Source organism: Sitophilus oryzae, unplaced genomic scaffold (assembly GCF_002938485.1).
Source record: "Sitophilus oryzae breed Bouriz unplaced genomic scaffold, Soryzae_2.0 scaffold_1518_pilon_pilon, whole genome shotgun sequence".
NCBI lineage: Eukaryota > Metazoa > Arthropoda > Insecta > Coleoptera > Curculionidae > Sitophilus > Sitophilus oryzae.
The window spans coordinates 1474577-1499754 of record NW_022146190.1 but is presented as its reverse complement, the minus strand read 5'-3'; the positions used below and the strand labels follow the sequence as shown (position 1 = coordinate 1499754).

Below are 25178 nucleotides of genomic sequence, written 5' to 3'. Positions count from 1 at the left end.
TTGTGTTTTTATTATCAAAACATCTTTGTGGTAATTAGTTCAGTCATTGGGGATCAAAAAAGGGACCTGCTTGAAAAAAGTTCGGAAGTTTTGAAACTTTGCAGGTTTATAGATTTTGGGGTCCCTAACTAAAATTCATAAAATGCATATTTCCAGACTTGCCGCCGGCGCCGCCATCTTGCCAAGATGGCGCTCAAAATCGGTATTTTATAAATATCTCCAAAACTATGCGTTTTTCGCAAAAATTTGAAGAGAGCAAAATTAAAGAGAATAAAATTTTCTATAAAAAAGGTTATATCAAAATTTTCGCTAAAGTCAACCGTTTAGGCACAAAATCCCTGGAATTTTTACAATTTTGCGTAAAGTATGATATACATGGTCGATTTTTCAAATGTCGATTAGTGTTCACTAAAACTAGTTTTAGTTTAGTTTCTTCAATTTTGTCATGAAACAGTGGCGTATCATTAATTCGCTCATTAATTTATGAATAATTAATTGTCGTGCTGGACAGCATTCATTGCGAACTTACCACCAGGTTCAGCATTGGCCTGGTTGTACCAAAGATGCTGAAGAATGGGGTTAGAAGAAAACAATAACAGGCATTACTCCAGTCACAACGTTGAAAGATCCAGCTCCAAAATCCCTATTGGCATTTTTATCCTGTAAATGCAAAACCAACAACTATGGTAAAGCCCGCGGATGCAGAAAGGCAGGATTAAAAGGTTCAATGATTTGTGCATACTGCAATGGGAAATCCTGTGACAATATCACTGAAGTGTCACTCGACGAATCCGATGAAGGGGAGTTGGACTTGCCTGTAGATATCCCTCTGGCGGCTGAAGATGAAGAGTTGGACGTATTGAGCCCACCCTGATGAGCCTAGCACATCAGACACGATCGACTTTGACATCAATGAGCCAGATTCGTCAGGCTTGTGCAGATAAGTTAAAGTTTTTAATTTATCTAGTGGAGTAGACCTCCGGGGAGACCACGTTAAAATAAACGCGCCATGTACTTTACCTCTTGGGTGGTGTGGAAACAAGTAAACATTTTCAATAATTAAAATGAATTATTCATAAATTAATGATACGCCATTGTTTCATGACAAAATTGAAGAAACTAAACTAAAACTAGTTTTAGTGAACCCTAATCGACATTCGATTTCGGAAAATCGACTATACATAATATATCATATTTTACGCGAAATTGTAAAATTTCCCCGGATTTTGTGCCTAAACGGTTGACTTGAGCGAAAGTTTTCATAAAACCTTTTTTATAGAAAATTTTATTCTTTTTAATTTTGCTCTCCTCAAATTTTCGCGAAAAACGCATAGTTTTCAAGATATTCACAAAATACCGATTTTGGGCGCCATCTTCGCAAGATGGCGGCGCCGGCGGCATGTCTGGAAATGTGCATTTTATGGATTTTAGTTAGGGACCCCAAAACCTGTAAACTTGCAAAGTTGCAAAACTTCCGGACTTTTTTCCAAGCAAAAATCCCCAATGACTGAACTAAATGATTTATTATTTGTCTACGAGTTAAAATATTATGACGCTGTCTTAACGAATATCAAGTAATAATAATTGTAAAATATTCGCTAATTTGCGAATTAAACGACCCCAATGTCTTAAAACTTTTAAATTTAACGTATTTATACGTCCATATGCTTTATACGGATTTCTTGCATTTGGGTAGGTAGCTATCAGATTAACACATCCGAAATTTGGATAGTCATATTTTTTTGCCTTTCAGGTACTTCGTACGAAAAATGTATGTTTGTCAAATTAAAATAATAAAGCATTCGTGGAATTGACAACTTTATTATTATTAAGAGACAGAAGCATAGATAAATGGACAGAAGTAATATTTATATCTTATAACAATGATTTTCCAATGAATTTAATTTTTTTCCTTGTTAATTCCTTGATGCAATCAAGAACTTTTAATGTACTGAAATATCTTGTTACTTTTGAGTAGAGAGATAAACAAATTATAGTACAATATTGCAGTGCAATAGCTGTAAAATAAACGTTCTATCTAAACACTTAAATACTAATTGTTTCCCAACTAATTGTGCTATCCATAGATATCCCTAAAGAACATATGGAGTAAAGGTTTTTAAGGAACGAAGGAAAATTGTTTAATAAGAAAATATCGCAACATTCCCAAAAATAAATTCTGTCAGTAACATGACTGTTTAAAAAAATTGCTGTGACCACATTTTAGCAGCACATAAAAGAACACTTTGAATATAATTAATCTGAATTAGATGCGGCTCTAATACTCGTACCGTCTTATTTTAATTTAAACATGATTGCTGTAACAGGTAGGTTTGGTTATTATTATTACAAAAAGTTACATGTGAAGAACTATAGCCGCCGACATGTATACATAATACATACCACTGTTTGGGGTCGTTTCGTTTTCTTGTTTACGTTTGTCACTTAACTTTGATTTGTGAAGGTATACGTTCATTCCATAGGTTCCATTCGGCAAAATGTCTGGTTAGAATTCCGTTTGCAGTTCGAAGAAAAAGATATCCAAATAGGAATTTTCCTGATAAGCGTTCCGTTGAAAAACTACATGTCCTATTTCGCAAAGATCTGGTAGTGTGGTTTATAAAAAACCTATTAGGCAGAAACCTGTCGTTGGAAGTGAAGAAAATGAATTTGCCGTAATTGGCTCTTTTATAGAAAATCCATAAATAAATCAAAAAATTACTTCTTCGTTTTATTTGATAAAATAGTAAATACATATTTAATAAATACTATTTTTTATTAAACTATTGTAGGTAAATTAAATAAAAGTAAACTGCCATAAATTTAAATAAAGATCGTAAACTAATTTTAATGTATAAAATAACATGTCACTAGAAACTGCAACCTGCCCTCTTGGTTGCCATTTTATTGAAAAATTGCCCTTTATTCAAAATCTGAGCTAGATAGCTACATGAAATCCCATAGCTATCAACAAATATAGTTTGAAAGAGCATTTAAATCTGCTTCGACTTATTTTAAGCAAGTAGAATTTTTTTTAGAATTAGAATGAGTGGGAGGGGGGTTAATCGCTTCGACCTTACAGATCCATTGTGTCCCCCTTTCTTGAATCATAACTCATCATACAGTCCCAGGGCTTTGACAAAAGCCAGTATCTGGGACGGTTTTATAGAGGGTAATTCTCCATCTCCAATATCAGTCGTACCAAAATTCATGGCACGAATGGTTGTCGTCTCGGCGCACTCAGTGATGAGGTGTACTGGTGTTTTACCATCTTCCCCACAGAATCTGCATTCGCCGTTTCTTCTTAGTTTCAATCTACTGAGGTGTTCATTGAGGAGACAGTGTCCTGTTAAAAACCCCGTGACAATCCCAAGATTGTTCTTACTCAGACCCAGGAAGATCTGTGATTTTTCTTGATCATAAGCCCTCAGAAACTTCTTCGAGTGTCTTAGACCATTGCAAGATTTCCATTCCAGGTTGCGGATGGAATCTTCCAAGTTCTTGAGTTCCGCCTTGAGTTGGTTACCACTTGGAAAGCAGAACGGTTCTGGTCCAGTTAGTGGAGTGTTCGCTCCTTTCCTAGCTAGATTATTTGCTTTTTCATTGCCTTCTATCCCTTGGTGAGCAGGCACCCAGTGTAGGAGGACTTTGTTTTCTTTGCCTAATTTATTCAGCTTCTCTATGCATTCTTTGACCAATTTCGAATTGATTGATACTGAGTTGATTGCCTTTAACGCTGCTCGACTATCAGATAAGATGGCTATTTCTTGTTTCCGATAGTTCCTATCTAAGATAAGTTGTACGCATCTCTCGATAGCGTAGATTTCTGCCTGTAGGATACTAGGGTAAGTGCCCATTGGTTCGGAGTAATTAGCTCTCGGCCCAAACACTCCGATCCCTGTTCCCGTATTGGTTTTGGAAGCATCAGTATACCAAGTTATGGTATGGTCTTTTAACTGCTGGGCAAGCGTTTCGCTCTTCCAATCCTTCTTATTGCTCAATACTACATTGACATGTTTGTCAAAGTTGTACGTTCTTGGCATATCGTGGGAGTTGCAGGAGTGGTATTTCCTTTTTGAGGGTGTTCCAAGCCCCTGATCTGACAATTCTCCCAGTACTCATTCCGTTAGTGACCATTCTAATCATTGTCGCATTGGCAATCTACCAATGACAATGTGCAGTGGTGTTAGATCTAGAATAACCTCCATTGCTGCTGTTGGACAGGTTCTCATGGCTCCTGTGATGCAAACACAGAGTCTCTGGAGTCTGAGTCTCTGGACTTTGCATAGGTTTAGCCTTGCCGTCCGTTGCTCTAGTTTTGTGTACCAGGCAACTGCTCCATAAGTAATCATGGGTCTTACTATCATGGTATACATCCAGCGCAAAATGTTAGGGGAGCAGCCCCATCTATTTCCCGCCAGTCTTCTGCATATCATGAGAGCCTTTATGGCTTTGCTGGTAGTGTTCTTAATATGCCTGTTCCACAGGAGTTTACTGTCCAGGGTTATTCCCAGGTATTTAACTTCCTGTGTTGGCAGTATTTCCTTTCCATCTAGTTGGATTCTTTTCAAGGTTTTCAGACTTCGCCTTCTGGTGAATGGCACTATCGCGGTTTTTTCTGAGTTGATACTCAGCCCGACAGTCCTACACCATCTCTCAGTGATACGGAGTCCTCTTTGGATAATATCACACAAGGTGCCTTCATGTTTCCCCCGAGCGATCATGACTATATCATCTGCATACCCAATGCAGTGTATTCCCGCTAGAGTTAATTCATCTAGTAGTTCATCCACCACCAAGCTCCACAGCAAAGGGAGGTTACTCCACCTTGTGGAGTTCCTTGCGTTGTTTTAACAGCTACAGTTTTGGTGCCCATCTGAGCCTCTGCTGTTCGTGTTGACAGCATTTCCCAAAACCAGCGAATAATAGTTCTGTTCACCCCTCTTGTTTCTAGAGATCGCCTGACCACCTTATGTGGTATATTGTCAAACGCTCCCGCAATATCCAAGAAGGCACAAATTGCTGTTTCTTTGCTATCCAGACTTGTCTGTATTAGCTCCGTTAATTGGTACAGAGCAGTTTCTGTGGATCTGCCCGTTCTATATGCATGCTGACTATGCAAGTAAGTAAGTTAGTTAAGTAAGTAAGTATTTATGTAAAATACATATTTAAAATAGACCACAAATTTTTGACACCCCTGTGTAAACCTCAATTCGTTTAATGTATATTATGTATATTAAACGAAGCAATCAAATTTTTCAATAAAGTTTATTTATCTGGCTTAAAAGTCAACACAAGAATTAATTCAGAAAAGTAATGCACAAAGTGTTGATAATCTTTTTTGTTTTTTTTTTAATATCTTTACTCAAAAACCAAAGCTTGTACACATATTTAAAAAAATATAATAAATGTCTTATTTTGTGTCCAAGGATTCAAAAATTAAATAAAATACCGGGTGTTCCATAAGAAAAAATATAACACTTTGGTGTAGATCTTAGTTCTGACATACCATGTACATTTCAAAATAGTTTTAAATTATGCACATTGCTTTCCCACATATACCCATAACATATTTTGTTTCTACATCTCTCTGTTTTCGTATAACCAACCGATGCGAATGAGGTGACCTACCCTGTATAAATGAAAATCGAGTTAGAACTGCAGCGCAGTATAATCGTAGCATATTTATGTAAAATGACTATCTATAGAAAAAAATACTAAATACTTTATAACAGTCTACAACTACAACTTATGAATTTAATTGCGTTTTATTAAGAATACCTACTGCTTTAACATTTAAGTAAGTATATTTTGGTATAATGTTAGGGGGCTGTCTTACAAGAAAATTTACCTACATTTCCTAGAAACTGAGATGCTAATTTCCGCAAACCAAGAAAAAAGCCCTTCGAAACTTCGAAGTTTGACTCGGTTGAACCCAAACCGCCTTAAATAAACTTAATAGTATAAAATAGAAACATTCAAAACAGTGGAAATATTGAAAGATTTGCCTTCGTGAAATAGTATATTTGCAAGATCACATAATATAATTTATACATTATTAATAATTATTATTAACAATAAAATTATTGTCACAGTTTAATTTGTATTATTTTTTATATAGGTAGATACTTTTTTCATTTGCTATACATATTAATATGCCTACTGCTAGTGCTAGTTTACTATTCTAAGCATATACTACCCACAACATTACAATTAATTAAAAGTTGCATTTATAAAATTATTAAGAAACTAAAATAAATGTGTATGCCTAGAACTAATAACACAGTGAAATAATAAAGAGATATAAAAACATAACTTCATAGTAATAACCTTTTTTATGTTGATTGTATTCAATTTAAGTTTGCTTTGTTATCTTAGATCATATAAGTATATATGATCTAGGTTTGTTATAATAATTGATGTTCTTTTTATAACCTATGATCCTATGATAATACCTAACCAATCACCAATACAATTAATCAATGCTATCAATGTATCATTATATCAAATTTTCAAACAAGATATGCCTACATGTTTAAATTAATATTCTATCACGAATATTAAGGGTAATACTAATAAAATTGTTTTAGGTAATTATTTTAATGAATGTATGTGAATAAATTAATATATTTTACAGACTCAATAAAATATAATGATAAACATAAGCAGTACACTTTACCTAATTTGGAATTTCTTCTACAATCTAGGAAAGACAATTTTTTTCTTAACAAGTTTTGTAGTAAGTATAGAAATATGTGTTAAAAGTAATCCTCATAAGCCATTGGAGATTCACCAGAAAAGTCGTCGTAATTGTCAAATTCATCGGCAATTTTTGATATGTCGATATCTTTAAATTCTTCTATATCGTCGTCATGTATTGCTAAAGTTATAGGTTTATACGTTGTCGTTTCCGCGATTTTATCTACATGCGGTGGATGATATGTTTTGCCTTTATTACCAAGATTCTTTCTTTTAGGATGTGAGTTTGACGAGTCAGCTCCCACAAATGTTGCTTTAACTGTAGCTGGAGGACTAACAAAACCTTCCAAAGTCTTGTGTTTTTGTAGAATCAGATGTTTGTGTTTCAGTTTCTTTTTGGATAATGCACTTTCAAAGTCAAACTTGGGTGGTCTGAAAAATAAATTAGAATTAAGTATAGATGGGAAATATTCTTAAAATATATTTTACGCAGGACCACCTTTTTTGAAGGTTCCAAGGGAAAAACATGATTCGCAAACATGCGCCAATTTCTTAATTTTAGGATTTTACCGTTGATTGAAAGAATTGGGAAGATACGCAACCTAATGGACAAATTCGTGACAAGGCTGATTTTATTTCCCCTCATGTCCCAAATGCTGTACGGTGGAGCCTTTACTTGTTCTGTGGCCAACGTATAAAACATTCATTTTCTCTAATTCGGCCAGCGAAGGCATATCGAAGACGGTGTGGAACGGAAAACGACAGTGTTGCCATATTAAAAAATGTTATATCTGTAATATGTTTGACGAAAATATATTTGGATGGAAAATCCGCGTTTATATTGAACATTTATTCGTGTTAAACATAGAATAAACAACAAAAATAAATATTCTTTTAGGGGGTACTTAAAGGTACTGAATATTTCGTATGATCGAAAAAGTCGTTTAGTTGGCTTGGAAATGACGACTATTGACATTTAGCATAATATTTTACATATGACATAAAAGCCAACTCTAACGCCGTTCTTTGTTTAATCATATGATATTATATTAAATTGTTTAATAATAAATCGTATTATTAACGTACTGCACCTTAAATCCGTAAATCTACGGATTAATAACCGGCAACCACTCACTCTGTCGCTTGAAAGCAGAACTATGGTATAGTATTTTCTATCCCCTACGCTGTAAACGACTATTAGTGCGCAGCGGCTTAGAGCTAAAGTTTAGTCCAAGATTTAGTTTAGCTGCTAAACTAAATCTCGGACAGGTTGACTAGCGGCGTCGGTATCGCCAGCTACATCTCTGACAGGTTTTGTGCCACGAAATCGCCCATAATTAACGGTTTTACAATATTATAGTAGGCCTAACTGGTCCCTATAAAATGTATAAACTCTACAAGTGGTTAAATCCTATGATATACAAGGTGTTTCAAAAAATATGTGCCGTCTCTCGTGGGGAGATTCCACACGTAAAAATGAGATTTATTTTTCATATCAACATAGGTCCGATTCTACTTTGTTTCTGCTACAGGGTGTTAAATTAAAATAAAAATACCTAAAATTAATAAATTATATATTTTACCTAATTTATTATTAAATATTATTACTATTAGTACTAACCTACTAACCTACAGCAATTTCAAATAAAAAAAATAATAGTATTTAATATAATTACAAAAAACCTAATTCTAAAAAGATTTAACATCCTGCAACTCTGAAACTATGCATTTATATACCCATATTTTAGGAACTTTTTTCATATTTTTTGATGAGGAATCAATGAGTACTTATTTAAAACTCGCAAATTTGTCGTAATGACAATTTTTTTAAAGGTTGCTATCTATTATTATATTATATTAACTTGAAATATTTGACCCTAAACAACACGCGGAAACAATTTTTTCGACTGCGAATAAATTATTCTTATTTTACTAAAAAAAAATTCAAGACATCTTTTAAAACTTGTTTAATTTTAAGGCCCATTAATATTTTTCAAAGTAGAAACAATACATTTATCAATAAAGTTGTTTGCGTTTAACTTTTTTGCCTTGGGTAACGAGTTACAGAGATCTTCAAACATCCTTTACACTTAAATACTTTTGTTTTGTTTTCCTTTACTGCCATCTGGCATATGTCTCTAACTAAATTATAAAATAACATTTTTACTATAATTATCCCAATTTAGGATAAAACGCGACTTAGACGCCATATTATTATAGTTTTGTATTTCTGTGAATTATGATTTTAAACAACGTTGCAGTTTGTACTAAATTAGGCTGTTAGCCAACGTCGGTATCCAACGTCGTTTCGACCCAAAAATTATTCTCCAAACTAGTGCAGACTAGGATTGGCACGAGGTTGTGCCGACGTTGCGCCCCGACGTTTGGTCGCGTGACACAACGTTGTCCCGACGTCCAAATGTTGCTTGGGGAATAGAATGACATATCATATGTCAACATTTGACATTTTCGCTTAATAAAAAATCGCATTTTAAAATTCAATCTAGAGTGCCACGGCTAGGTTAAAAACACTAATTCTTTTGTTAAAAGTCCCAAAGTCTCAACTCAAAGTCAAAGTTTAGTGTTTATTTCATTTCCTGTTATTGTAATTAGTAAACCTATAAAACATAATTATTACAGGTATAGTACTCGTAGTTGTGACATTATTACGTTCTAAAGCGTTTTCTGGCTGTAAAATTAGTAAGAGCTTATCATGTTTTTCCCTTGGACCCTTAATTTGGTTTTAAAACAAAACATAATACCCTATACAAAGGAATATCTTTATATTTGTCGAGGAATGTTATGGATGTTCTTTCGAAAATAATTCTAGTTAAATTATTGAAAATATTCTGGTTAAATTGAGTCTTACTTATTAAATAAGATAAGAATAGGTACTATGTTTTTATTCTAGCGTTTAATTTTAGTATACCCACAATCCTAAAACAAGGATTGAAGGGAGAATAGATTATGAGAGATGAACAAGATTTTATTTGCTAAAAGTAGGTAACACCAGCATTTTACAACAACAACATACTTAAGAAGCGTTTAAACTTACTTTTCTCCTTGAAAAACCCTATTTTGCAGGTGTACTATGTCGTGTCTCATGTCTGCTAACATTAGCAACAAGAAGTCAAAGGATCCCCTGTCTCCTTTAGGCCCTCTCAAACCTCTTTCTCCTTGTTCTCCTTTAGGCCCTTGGGGACCTGTTGGACCTGTGTCACCCTGAAATAATTTTGTATCGTAATTCTAGTTTTAATTTACTTAAACCTCATATCTGTATCATTATGAAGTGTAGTGTTCTTCGTACCTAAAGAATACGATTAAATCCTATTACATTTATTAGAAAAAAATGTATTTACATTTTTTGCAATATAATAGTACTATTGACATGTAGATATTGATTGCAGTCATTCAAATCTATGAGATATACTAATACATGTATACCAGGTGTTTCTCAAAAGTGGCTCACACTTAGAACTTCTTAATTTTTTCAGATAACAAAACGAGATTTGACATGTTAGTGTAGGACATAAAAGTATTCAATTGCTTTCGCTCACTTCCTGTTTTGCCGGAAACGACTACAATTTTTGATTTTTAAATAACACCCTCGGCCTTTTACTTCATTTGATAAAAACTTATATTCTGAATAGAATGACATATCATATGTAACTTTTAACATTTTCAATTTAAAAAATAGCATCTTAAATTTGAATTGGCCATAAATATGTAACGACAATTTGACACGGAATACCAAGTGTGTGGTACCAAATTATTCGTAAAAATGCTTTTTCCAAATATGCTAATGATGTACCCTCGTTCCGTTTGAAAAAAATTGAGTTTTAATTAAAAATACGATTTAGACATCTTTTAACCGGCCAGGACAAAACACAAAAATCATTACAAGATCAAATCTGTTTTTCCAAGGCTCCTTGGTTAAAAAGTATTGTTTTTAATACAGTGATGGCGCTTTAGATTGAAATTTAAATTTCGATTTTTTAAGCGAGAATGCTACCAAATTTCGTTTATTTATCTCAAAAAATAAAAAAAATATAGGGGTGAGTCACTTTTAGAACACACCTGGTTTTGAGGATTAATATCAGATTTTCTATTTGTGATTTTGACACATTTTATTATAAAATAACGAGTATAATAATAAAACTATATAAGGATTCTTGCCACTTAACTGCTTATATAGAAATTTAATTCTATGCTGTGTTTGTCATAATGTGGATCAACCTGCTCTCACTACCGGTTTCCCTACTCCATCATCAGGTGAGCTTTCGACAAGTCGGAATTAACTATCTCTGCGCTGTGGTTGTTATTTTGTGGATCTGCCCAAGCCCACCTGATGATGGAGTAGGGCTCCGAAACCGGTAGTGAGAGCAGGTTGATCCACATTATGACAAACACAGGATAGAATTAAATTTCTATATAAGCAGTTAAGTGGCAAGAATCCTTATATAATTTTATTATATATCTATACTGCAAGAAATTTGTTTTCTATTTTATAATTTGGCTTGCCTGAAAGAAAGCCTTTTACCTTCTTTTTACTATCGACAGTTGCGTCCCGGTGGTACGAAAGTACTGCCATTGCACGCAGGCCGCTATCTCCCGTTCGGGACTTAATATCTAACCGACACTTTTCGACAAGTCGGAATTAACTATCTCTGCGCTGTGGTTGTCATTTTGTGGATCTGCCCAAGCTCACCTGATGATGGAGTACGGCTCCGAAAGCGGTAGTGAGAGCAGGTTGATCCACATTATGATAAACACAGCATAGAATTAAATTTCTATATAAGCAGTTAAGTGGCAAGAATCCTTATATAATTTTATTATATATCTATACTGCAAGAAATTTGTTTTCTATTTTATTATTTGTAAATAGTCAGTTTAATTCAAAAATCGAAGTCATGTTAGAAATTCCTATAATGATCTTTATCTTGATATTCCTATCTTGCTGAATGGACTGTACTTACTCACACTGGTAAAATGTCGACAAAATCCACATTTTAAGACACTCTTAGTAAAAATCTAATTAAGCGACTCTATTAATTTATTTCAGCCAAAGAACTAAATATTTTATTATGTAGAATCGATTAAGGCGCGAATTTCACTATAACGTATCGTCACCGTCACATCGAGCCGCCGCGCCCTCTCGGCATAAAACATGAAGTAAGTGGGGGATGGACGTTGTCACGACGCGACGGCGATGTTACGGGTAGTGTGAATATGTTTATTGTAAATAAGAATATTTACCGTGTTAGCCGGGCGGCAGCTCGACGTGAAGATGGCGGTACATTGCAGTGAGAATAGCGCCTAACTCTCATACAGCATCTCCATACATTTTTATAAATAAATGTTAATCGTAGTTTCGTCTATTATGTACTACACGAAAATTATATTGTATAATGAAAAAGCTAGAGAAGCGAATAAGCTAGTTACTAAGCGAGTCTATCAATTTATTTCAGTCAAAGAACTAAATATTTTGTGATGTTGAATCGATTAACTCTTATACAGTATCATCATACATTTTTTATAAACAAGTGTTAATCGTAGTTTCGTCTATTATGCGTTACACAAAAATTATATTGTATAATGAATAACATATAATTGTTCCATAGAGGAAAAAACCTAACATGACAGTTATTGTTATTTTATTTATCAAATGGGTATGAATTACAAAGAAAACACTGTAGGGTGTACGTGTTACATACTATTTTTATTTAATCAAGTCAGTTCAATAATATTGCCAATACTTCAATCTGTAATATTAGTTCTATATGTCTAACATAAAATATGCTTCTGTTATGGATCGTGACATAATTTTCTTTTAAAATAACAATCATAATGCTCGTTATTTTATAATAAATGTAATATATAATGATAAATGTATATATAAATGTATATAAAATGATGTCAAAATCACAAATCGACAATCTGATATTAATCCTCTAAACCAGGTGTGTTCCAAAAGTGACTCACCCCTATAATTTTTTTTATTTTTTGAGATAAATAAACGAAATTTGGTACGTTACGATATGACATAAATCAGGATTGATTGACGTATTCAATAATTGTTTTCGGTCACGCCCTGTTTCACCGGAAGTGACTACAACTTTTGATTTTTAAATAGAACCCTTGCCATTTTTTTACTTTATTCGATAGAAAACGACACTCTGAATAGAATTACATATTATCTGTCAACTGTTAGCATTCTCGCTTAAAAAAAATGAAATTTAAATTTCAATCTAAAGTGCCATCACTGTATTAAAAACAATACTTTTTAACCAAGGAGCCTTGGAAAAATAGATTTGATCTTCTAATGTTTTTTGTGTTTTGTCCTGGCCGGTTAAAAGATGTCTAAATCGTATTTTTAATTAAAACTCAATTTTTTCAAACGGAACGAGGGTACATAATTAGCATATTTGGAAAAAGCATTTTTACGAATAATTTGGTACCACACACTTGGCCAATTCAAATTTAAAATGCTATTTTTTTGAATTGAAAATGTTAAAAGTTACATATGATATTTCATTCTATTCAGAATATTATTTTTTATCAAATGAAGTAAAATCATTTTCATTTTAAACGCATTTTCATTACCGCACTCCGTGTTTAGATGACTACCAAAAAGGAAAAAATATTTTGTAAAACATTTATTTTGCACTAAATTGGAAAAATATGTTGTGAGTACCTTTTCATTTCCAGAGTTGTGTACTTTTTTTTCGGTGCACCACTTTTAATACTAGAGTATGTATATTCATACTTCTGTTTCGATCTTGCTGGAAGCAATTCAGAAATGGCTCTGAATGCCTCTTCTCCAATGTCAGAGGGAATACTTTCCGAATCGCTCATTTTTTAAACAAGTGATATCAACATTATTTACTGTCATATTGACATTGCTATGCATGGTTTTATTTGAACAAAGGTATTAAGGTAATTGATTTTTAGGATAGGTGTAGTGTATAGGCCGCTTTAGATTTGTAAGTAATGTAAACATGATGACTAATAAATGATAAATCGCACCGTTTGGCTGGGTAACAAAGAAATACGTTTCGAAAGGTATTCGACGTTACGCAGAGAACCGGTGAACATCGGCTGAGTGTATATTGGTGTTTTATTTTGTGTGTTCCTTAATTATAATAAAGTAATTATAAAGGACTTATGTATAGAATAAGATACACTACAATAGGTATATAGTTAAGTACAATAATTTTTAAAATTCATTGTGTGTTTTTATAGTTAGACGCAGATAAAATATTGTACAATACAGGCGAGTTAACTCCATTGAGATACTTGTGGGGTTATACAACTCGTGCTACGCACTCGTTGTGCAACGTTCACACGCGTATCTTAATGATGCTGTTAACTCACTTATATCGTAAATATTTATTAGATAATACCATAATGGTATTACAATATGCAAGTTTCAACAATAACTTTAATTGTATTGGAATCTCTTTCAATTAAAATATCCAGTTATAAATGTTCAAATATTCCTATGTTTCCTGGTATATTACAAAACATTCAAATATTTAGTGTTATACACCATATCGACGCGACGCGGCGGTTAAAGGTTTCTGTATTAAATAAATGGTTAAATTTTAAACATTTCTGAATCAAAAGAAAAATGTAAAATAAACTCTTTTGGAAAACCATAAAGTCTATGATTTCTCTTATTTATACGTTGGAGCGTCCCAATCGCACTTTTCCAATATATTTCGGATGCAGGCCAGAATCAATATTCCGATCGGGTATGTGTGAAAAACTATTTTTATTTTATTGCACTTTGCTTAAAGTTCAGTTGAAAATTTGTCAGGTAGTTTGCAAACTGCCTTGTCTTGCCGATCACGTGACGAAATTTTCAAGCAACATAAACTAAGACGTAGGGCAACTAACACATTTCTCCTTGAAGACTAAAAACAGAAAAAAAGACCTTAAATTCAAGCGTTCGTGTTTGTTTTACAAAACATTTTTTTTGGTTTGGTTTGTTTTACAAAGATTTTTGTGTTGAGAGAAAACAAATGATTGTGTAATTTAAATACAGGAATTTTAAATATTGTGTATAGTTATTTGGTTATTGAAAATTTCAAAATTTAATATAGGAATTAGATTTTCTGTTCTATATTAAGATTAATTAAACTATAAAAAAGGTAGATTATAAATCTTAAGTATTCTAAGCATTTACATCAATATTTAAAATATTTTTGTTTCGTTATTTTAGTAGTACCGTATGATCGAATAAAAACGGCGTCATCGATGGCTATGAAATGAAGATCGCTGTCATTTTATATGTAAATTTATATAGGAAATGCCATCGATCGTCATTTCCAAGCCAACTGGACGCCGTTTTTATTTGATCATACGATAGTATGTTACTAGTCAGGTGATAGGGAGAATTCCTTCTGGCGCTTCGGCTGGGTCTAAGGAGAATTTCGGTGTCTTATTCCTGGTTATAATGCCATGGCCATGGAACTGCACTAAAACGTATAATGATGCCTGATGGGACTATCCTGTCCCTCATACAAGGCACCCTATACTCTCTGTGGTCATGTGTCACGGGTAGAGCGTGTGGTAATAGTCTTGGTTAGGGTTGGTTAGGCAACCTCTCCAAAAACCTAAGTCCTACAATGACTGGACCAGGTCAAAGGGATGCGTGGCTAGATAGAAGACTAGACTCTACTGCACCATCAAATGGTCCAAAAGCCTCAGGTATCTGGGAGTGCAAATTGACAAAAAGCTGAATTTCAAAGAACACATACATGCAGTAGTGGTAAAGGCAACGGTGGCTAAATTAGCAAGAGTAATGCCAAACATTGGAGGTCCAAGGCAGGAGAAAAGGATACTTTTAAACGAAGTGGTCTACGCCAGTATTTTGTACACCGCTTCAATATGGGCAAAGGCACTGGAGGTTAAAAAAGAAAAACAGAAACTTCTATCAGTTCAGCGACGGAGCGCCTTGAGAGTTGTTTCTGCCTACAGAACTGTAGCGGAGCAAGCGGTATTCGTAATCGCAGGTATACCACCAATAGACCTATATAGACCTTATACTTTATATATATGAGCAGAAAACTAGAGGAAGAACAGATAAGGCTAATATCAAAAATGAAGCGAAGGAGATATTATATCAACTGTGGCAAAGAAGATGGGATGAGGCGTACGGTGGAAAATGGACACATATGTTAATCCCGAATATAAGAAGATGGACTGAACGAAAACACGGACAGGTAGACTATTATCTTTCCCAGATACTTAGCGGTCACGGAGCTTTCGAACATGATTTATATCGTTTTATGAAAAGAGCTAGTGCGGCCTGTAAATATTGCAGCAGTGCCATCGACGATGTCACACCATTTTTGAATGGTCAAGCAACCTCTCCAAAAATCAACCTCTCCAAAGGGATTTTTAAGGTACCCTTTAAAAAAGAAAATCTCTAGCGCGAGACCTGCCTCCACATATATCACAAGCGACCTCCTCTAACAAGGATGGGGGGTGTACCTCTAGACTCAACAAGCAACACAAGCTACAGTTTCTTCTACCCGGCCTGGGCCAACTAGGCGGACTAGACTCCGCTAGAGTAGCTCTTAGCGGAGCAGAAGTACGAAGATACCTCCGATTGTTCTTAAGAGCCGAAGCAGTCCTCGTAAAAGGGGAAAGTAAAGGAACCAAGTAACAGTCAAGCGCATCTCCACCCAAGACCAAGAGAGAAAGAGCGAGAACCCCTCACCTCTGCTCTGGCAAGGAGAAAAAAAGCCAGGTTGGAAAGCCGTCCAACACTGAGAGGCAATCAGAGACGTATCATCATCTTTGTATTTACTAAACTATTTTGATTTGCACATTTAGATTTTTACAAAAAAGTGACACAATGTCACGAAAACCGTATATCTCTTTATCTTTGCTCTTAAGGCAAATACCGCATGAATACAATGACAATGGGACACTCTATACACTATGGGTTATGATGAAAAGTAATTGCTTTTATCTAACTGGAACATTAATAACTGAATTGATTAAAAAAAGAAAGTAAAAATGTCTTACTTACTTGAGCACCTCTTTTACAAACACATTGTGCATTATCCTTGTTCTTGAGTGGTACAAATGTGTCTTGAATCGTATAGGTATAGTCATTATAAAACTGAGGTAGGCTTGAGGGCTGTTCGGGTCCTAAAGAAAACAATATACATTACCTAATATTGTATTGAACATATACCGTATGATCGAAAAAAACGGCATCCATTTCCCATATAAATTTACATATAAAATGACAGCGATCTTCATTTCATAGCCATCGCTGACACCATTCTTTCCGATCATACGGTACATATAACAAATTAAGAGATAGTGTAGGAACAAAATGTCTTGTAAAATACTCGAGAACTAATTTTTGAAGAACGTTTCCCTAGAATGAACGAAAATGAACTTGAATATACGAGCCAAAACGAGCAAATGACGAGAATTTATAATTAGCGCAAAGAAAATAGGTTGGAAAATCAATTCCTGTTTTAAACTTTTTCTGAATTTTCTCAACAACGTATTTCTCAGAATAAAGTATAGTCAAGTAGATAGTATAAGATTGACTCTCCACTTGTTTTTCCTTAGGGAACTAAAGTTTAAAGGCATTTATATTTATAAATTTTAGTAGTGTAAGAACTATATTTCAACAAGCTTAATATTAAAAAAATTCTTCCTTTTATTCAATAAAATAATCATTGGCAATAATATTTTGACATAAGTTTAATCGCATTATCTGTTTATTATACTAAATACTTGGCATAGATAAATGCTACAAGTTTAGATTGGAAAGCCCGTAAAAATTTTAGGTCGCGAAATTATTTTGGGTCGCGACCGTTATACGCGATCTGGCGCTGCCATAGCGGTCGCTAAGAACAACGGCGAACACAAACAGAAATAATTTTCTCTTGTCAAAGTCAGAATCTTCAAAAATCATAATAATCTTTAAAAATCTAAACCCAGAGCTAAACCGCTCTCATTAAATAAATTCCGAAAAGTGTTTATAGCGTCCATTTTCAAAGTAATTATTGCTATCTTGTGAGTTTAATTCAAGTTTTATTTACTCCAACCGGTGATAATTGTGAAAAAGTGGCATTAAAAACTTAAAAAACTGTGCTGTGAACTGTGAACTGCAAAAACCATCATGGATCGTGGCATAACGTCGGTTTCCGATGCTTCATAGGTATTTCATACATGCCTCCTTATATAAAATAAAGTTTCTTGTATGCAACACACTGTATTTTATTTATAAAATTAAACGAAAATAATAATAAATTTGAATAAACAATATTTGGCGATATAATTCCGGAAAAAGCCGAACCGCTCCGAAATTTTCAAAAGTTTTGGGTCGCGACCGTTGCAAGAATAGCGCCAAATAGTGTTTACATTGTCCTTATGGGCACTTTCCAATCTAAACTTGTTTCATTTATCTATGATACTTGGGAAAAGTGGCTCAAATGTGGCTCACGTCTAAAACTTTTTTATTTTTTCAGATAAAAAAACGAGACTTGGCATGTTAGTATATGACATAAATTAGGATTGATTGACGTATTCAACTGTTTTCAGTTACTTGCTGTTTCAGCGGAAATGACTACAACTTTTGATTTTTAAATGAATTATGAAAATGACTCTGAATAGAATGACATATGAATAGAATGTCAACTTTTGACATTCTCGATTAAAAAAAATTGTATTCTAAACTTTAATCTAGAGTGCCATAGTTGTGTTAAAAATACTAGTTGTTAATCAAGGGGCCTTGGAAAAATAGATGATCATATGTAAAATTTTTCAAATGGAACCAGGGTGGCTCATTAGCATATTTGGAAAAATAATTTTTACGAAGAATTTGGTACCAGGCACTTGATATTTCGAGTGAAATTATCATTATGAACCGCATGTTACAATTTCAAATAAACTATGTGCGAAAATGTCAAAAGTTGACATATGATATTTCATTCTATTCAGAGTGTCCTTCCCTCACCATTTTATATAAAACAATAGTCAAAAGGGCTTGAGAGCAAAAATTTTTCTTAAATATTTAAAAAATACCTACAATGTTACCTACTATACCTATTTTTAGCATACCGCAGTTAGGTAAAAATATCAGAGAAGATCGGTATTTTTGATTTTTGTTACTGTTATATGACTCCTAGCGGTCAAATTTCAACAACAGTAATTTTTCTGGGTTGAATTACATACAGATATATGTATATTCTCTCCCTCTCTCTCTCTCTCTCTTAAGCCCTTGAATGAACGGCTCTTGAATTACAGCTGAGATCCTACTATTGGATTGATGATATGCTTAGGTTGCTGGGGTTTGGGATCCTGTTGGATCCCTCACTCTGAGGCCTTGGGCCTATTGCGATACCCCTGTATTGTTGTACCAAACCTTCCTCTCATTCTTTCTTTGCGTTGAAGCACTTCCAGCTCTTCACAAAGTTCCCGATGTCGCCTCAAGATCCCTACCAAAAAAACTTGCCCTAAAGTTTTAAAACGTCGGTATTCCAGTGCCGGACAGTGGCACTGCAGGTGCTCTATTGTTCCTTCTTCCTCTCCGCATTCTCTGCAGTAGTCGTCGTTGGAAATCTTCCACCTCACGAGGTATACCCCTGTGGGGCAATTTCCAGTGATGATAGCTACAGTTATGCGTACTAGGTTCTTTTTGTGCTCTGGTATATGTTTTGTCATTTTACTATCTACCACTGGCCATAGTGTTTGAGCTGTAGCGCAGTTCTCACAATGCTGCCACGTCTCTTGCTGCTTGGCCTTGATGGTAGTTCCTATAGCTTCCTAGAGTGTGTTGATCGTCACAAATGATGGGTCATCTTCCACGGCCTCTCCCGTGGCCCCCTCTTTGTCGAGTCTGTCTGCTTCTTGGTTGGTCACCATATTGCTGTGGCCTGGCACCCAGCACAGGGTAGTCTTGCCTTGACGCGACCAGGACAGTGCTTCTCGGCAGTCTATCACAGTTTTCGATCTCACTGATTGCATCTTGGTGATGCTTTTTAAAGCGCCCAAGCTGTCAGAGTATATTATGATTAGTCCTATTGGTCTATCAGCGATTTTCCCTCATATACAATTGGCCGCTTGCTTTATAGCGTAAACCTCTGCTTGTAGGACACTACAGCCATCTAAGAGCCTTAAAGATCGTCGGATATCTAGTTCCTCTGAGAAGATGCCTATACCTGTGCCCCCTGAATTTGCGGAAGCATCTGTGTAGACTGCTATCTCTTGAGTGTTCATTAGTTGGTTGCTTTCCCATTCTTCTCTTGTCATTACATACATTACTTATGAATAAACGACCATCTTCTTTTAAGGTTAATTTTAAGTTTCAATTGTTCTGAAAGAATTAAAATAAATACGAGAATTTTAAGCGAACGGACTAATAGGGTAAAGAAAGAAACCTTCTGTAAAACGTTGGATCCTTCGTTTTATCAAGAGGGTGGAACGTGATGATAACCTGAAAGTTTGCGTTCAGTGTCTGGAAACTTTATGTTTACTCACGCTGCTAATCGTCCTTTCAGTTTTAATCCGTCAGTTAAATTTCGTGTAAACTTTTTAGCAGTGCCACGTCGTACGAATAAAAACGGACAATTTAATTTCGACGATGGTGTAGGCTAATTTACCGTGAAATATATACACCAGTATTTTGTCGTCAAATAAAATAACGCCCTGATAATTTTTTTGTTGCGACAAAAAACTTTCTTTTGCCGGAAAAAATATGCATTAGGCAAATTAATAACATGTTAAATTTTATAGATCGTTGAAGACGATCAAATTTTAAATGCACAGGGGATTCATGGCTATGGTACGTTAGACGTTTATGGAGAACCGGTAATAGGATTTTTTCATAGACACCTGCTCTATCTGTCATAACAATTATTTTCAGCATTACAGTCATTACAGTGTTAACGTCATACTTAAAGTGTATATGTATATACATTTTATACATTACTACTATATTATACTATATTATATACATTACTACATATTTGTTACTTTAAATGGAACATCCGGTATATTATCACATTTTTTTGAAACTATACTGTTTTTTTTCTCAGGTAAGATTTCGACAGACGATGACAGAAAAAAAGCAGATGACGTCCTATACCAATCTATTTATTTTACTAAAAAAAGTTTCTAATATTTTTTAAGTTTACTATGGATGGGTTTATATAAATCCGTCATGCGTCATCTCTTGTTGTTTTTAACCAGTTTTATTGGTTTATTTCAAAAATGACAGAGCATATTTCAATATTATTGGTTTGACGGAAAATTTAATGACAAACAAACGCCGATGCGTGTGAACTTATCTTAAGATTTTTGAGAGTTGTTAAACTCTTGCCAATTTATAGGTTATAATTTTGTGTCAAATTATGTTAAATAGAAATGATAAATATTTGGTATTTTGGACTGTGTTATTACGTGTGTTTCGTGTTTTTTAAAATTAAGTGGAGGAAAACTCGCGGGAAAATTAAGTGTTGACCCAGACCATAGTTTACAGTTAATATTCGGTGCCCAGAGACCGCCAGAGACATGCCAGATATTATGGCCAGAGAGATGTATTAGCCACAAATAAAGTTTGTATACTATCTTGTATATGATACCAAAAACTGGAGTGTCTGTAAAATAGCAGCACACGATAGGTAAATAATAATCATATTGAATGATTATATTGATAAATGTAACAACAAATGCAGGAAGTTGCTTGAGCTTAAAAGCCGGAAATCTTTGTTATATCTTTTTTGGTATTTGGTGTTTTTTTTTAATAAACCCTTGCTTGTTTTGTATTAACACATACTGTAAACGTTTTTAATAAAATAACTCGATTAGATTTTCTCAATTTTAAACAGTTTTTTTCACAATATTTTGAAGTAATCACTTGTCACTCAAATTTTAAATAAATTTTCTGCTATGCGTTCCAGTTGTGCCAACTTAATTCTTTGTAAAATAAAATAAACTAATTTGAAAATAAAATGACAGACACATCTATCACTGTCAAGGATCTTGTCGTTGGACAGACTATACTTTCATATCTCATAATTTTTCTAACATTTTTTGAAATAATAAATAAAACGTGAAAAATTGACAAAAATTTGATTTGAATCAATTATACAGTGTCCGGGAATAGTGCGTCGTGCATCTGTAGCCCCTAGAATAAAAAAACTTGGGAATTTTGTTTAAGTGGAAACCTAAAGTATGTACTAGGATGTATTTCAGGAAAATATTTTAACTTCTATAGGATTGCTCAAAAAAGTGTGAGTGTATTTGGATGATTTTTTTAAATGGAACCCTGTATATTGTTGCATTTTGGCTTACTTTCATATCGCTTTACATAATTCTAAGTAAATGTGAGCAAATATATTTGCCAGTTTCAGATATATTAATAAACGAATAAAAAATATGTTTTTTCAGCCTTTTAAAAAAAAATATTAAAAATACAAGAACTGTCTTGAAATCAAAATTATATTAAGTATTTACTTTCGATGGCCTGTACTTAGTTTGCTATAAATATGGCAATCGTAAGTCATACAGGATGTTCAAAATTCTACACCAAACTTTCTAAAATATAAAATCATTTTTCTTTGCTTTTTTAAATGGAACGTCCTGTATATTATTTTTTCAGCAGATGGATAATTAAAAAAAGAACATTTTTTTAGTATTTTGAGTATTTTAAAATTTTTAATGGTTTCGCAGATATTCACGGTTTTATATTTCATATGGCATTTTTCACAGTAAATTTTTATCAAAGCCACCTAATGATTTTTGCGAGGATTTTTGTCTCGTATTTTACCGTTGAAAGAGCCATTATGAAATAATACTTCGTGTATCTGCGAAACCATTAAAAATTTCGTAATACCTTAAATACAAAAAATGTTAATTTTTTAACTCTCCATCAAATAAATAAATAATATACAGGGTGTTCCATTTAAAAAAAAATTATTTTATATTTTAGAAAGTTTGGCGTAGAATTTTGAACACCATATATGATTTAAGATTGCAATATTTATAGCAAAGTAGTTTCGATTTCAGGACAGTTTTTTTTTATTTTTGATATTTTTTTAAGAAAGTCTCAAAAATATGATTATTTATTTATTAATATCTTGGAAATTATCGAAATATATTTACTCATATCATAGGATTATGTAAAGTGATCTGAACGGAAGCCAAAAATGCAATAATGTACAGGGTGTTCTATTTTAAAAAAAATCATCCTGACCCAGTCACACTTTTTTGAGCCATCCTATAGAAGTTAAAATATTTTCCTGAAATACCTCCTAGTACATACTTTAGGTTTGCATTTAAACAAAATCCCCAAGTTTTTTATTCTAGGAGCTACAGATGCCTGACTCTCTTTTGCGGGACCCTGTATAAACTTAAATACCTATAACCTTTCCTATAACTAAATAGTTTAATATTTATTTTCTACGTTTGAGATTTAAGATTGTGGGATAGAACTGATTGACGTATTGAAAAAAAAATGATTCACTGAAAATTACTTCACCTTCTGATTTTTATATGGCACCCTCAGTATTTTTTACTTTATGCAATAGCTGTGTTCATAACTACAGTTTGACTCGAAATCTGTAGTATGTGGTACCAAATTATTCGTAAAAATGCTTATTTTAAATATGCTAATGAGCTACCTTCGATCTAGTTGAAAAAATTGTGTTAAAAATGATTAAAAATACGATTTGGGCATGTGTTAACCGAAAAAAGCCACGAAAAAGATTAGAGGATCAAATTTACTTTTCCAATAAATTAAAATACTACTTTTTTAAGCGCAAATCTTAAAAGTTCACATATTATGATATGCTCACTTATTATATTATTAGGTAAACTTCATTATATTCATTTGTATATTCAATTCAATCAATCCTGATTTTATGTCTTATAGAAAACATACCGAACGTTTCCTTTTTGTTTTACCTGATAAAAATAAAAAAGTTATAGGGGTGAGCTACTTTTGAAAAACACCCAGAATATATTTTTCCGCTTATATTTTCTACTGATGTATGTTTTATAAAATAAAACAAATTCATATAAAAATAAAAGCAAGATCATTTTTAGACTAATAACTATGAAAGACAGTTTGAAAATGAATACGTATGATTAAACTGCTGCCAATAATAATTATTATATTTGCTTACAATATTTATTATAATAGGTTTTTAGTTTGAGCTTAGCTTTCTAAAACTATACTTAAAATTGGTGTGTACAACTTTACTAGAATTTTGTGCCAAGTTCGGCGTTTTTCACAGTTGACATTTTTTTATTTACTTAAGAAACACTTATAAGACAACGTACCTGGAAATCCTCTGGGTCCTGTGGGACCTGGAGGTCCTGGAGGGCCTACGGGTCCTGGTGGACCAGATGCATAACTCGATAATTCTATGGCCATACTCATTGCCTTAACCTAGAATTATAATAACTAAAAATATGCAATATATATAATTAAATTAAACATATAATAAATTATCAATTAATACATCATTCAATATTAATTGATACAATATCGAGATACAATTTCGAGAATAATTGGACAGCTAACAAGGTTCCAGAAGTTGGCCGTCGAAACCTAACCAAACTATGCATTTTTATTTTTGATATAAATTAAAGAATTTTATTTTAATTTTTTTATATACTCTAGACAAGAATTAGATGTGCCTTTAACAATTACGAGAGGGTATCTTTCAGTTTCACTGAGTTAATGAATTTCGCGAGAAATGTTGAGAAACGGTCCTGTGCATAAGACAAGACAGTCGACACTTCGAACACCCCCTGTAGCAAATTCTCATGTTTTGGATTTTTATTTGTTTGTGCATCTTTTATTGTAAATATTATTTTCGTTTTAATTGCTGCTGACAGCTACCGATAAGGTAAATCATTTGTTTTCTGCATGACGTCCATAGCCTACTTATTCAAAGAGAGAAAATAATTTCAACTCTCTATTTCGATAATTATAATTACAATACAATATTAAGATAATTTTATTTTATTTTCAATGAATTAAAAATATACAAGGTTTGGTTTGGTTTGGCCCCTATATAAAATATCATTTTTTTTCTGTTGATAACTCCCTGGTAAACTGGTAACCTCCCTGTCCAAATAGAGCTCTGCCGTTGATCAGAATCTTCGTTGGCATAAAACATTTATACATGTCAAATTTTTCAAAATAATTAAAATTTTGTTGTTCTGCTATGTCTAGTATCTACAGTGAATCAAAAAACAACAAGGAAACTAGCATGGAAAAGACAATAGTCAAAATTTGACGTTGAATAAACTATTCAATTGTCATGACTATCTATTATAAACCGGCTGCCTATGTTAAATAGTTAAAAAACGTATTTTTACTTTATTTGTGAAAATAAGTCTAGGGTATATTATATTTTTAGAGAGCTCATGAAAAAACAAATTTAATAAAAGAATGATATACAGGGTGTCACATTTAAAAAAACATAAGTTTA

At 33.3% G+C, this 25178-nt stretch overlaps 1 protein-coding gene across 11 annotated transcripts in view; it reads right to left on the bottom strand.

Moving 5' to 3' along the window:
- Positions 1 to 6037: 6037 nt before the first annotated feature.
- Positions 6038 to 25178, bottom strand: part of LOC115878579 (collagen and calcium-binding EGF domain-containing protein 1-like) — a 120423-nt gene continuing 101282 nt past the window's right edge. For all 11 annotated transcript variants that reach the window (XM_030895119.1, XM_030895121.1, XM_030895114.1 and 8 more), the window contains 4 exons: positions 24019 to 24127; positions 16742 to 16863; positions 9755 to 9921; positions 6038 to 7131 (listed from right to left, as the gene is read on the bottom strand). In XM_030895119.1, the coding sequence (XP_030750979.1) occupies positions 6759 to 7131; positions 9755 to 9921; positions 16742 to 16863; positions 24019 to 24127 (771 nt within the window). In that variant the 3' untranslated portion in view covers positions 6038 to 6758. The remainder of the gene's footprint in view (positions 7132 to 9754; positions 9922 to 16741; positions 16864 to 24018; positions 24128 to 25178) is intronic.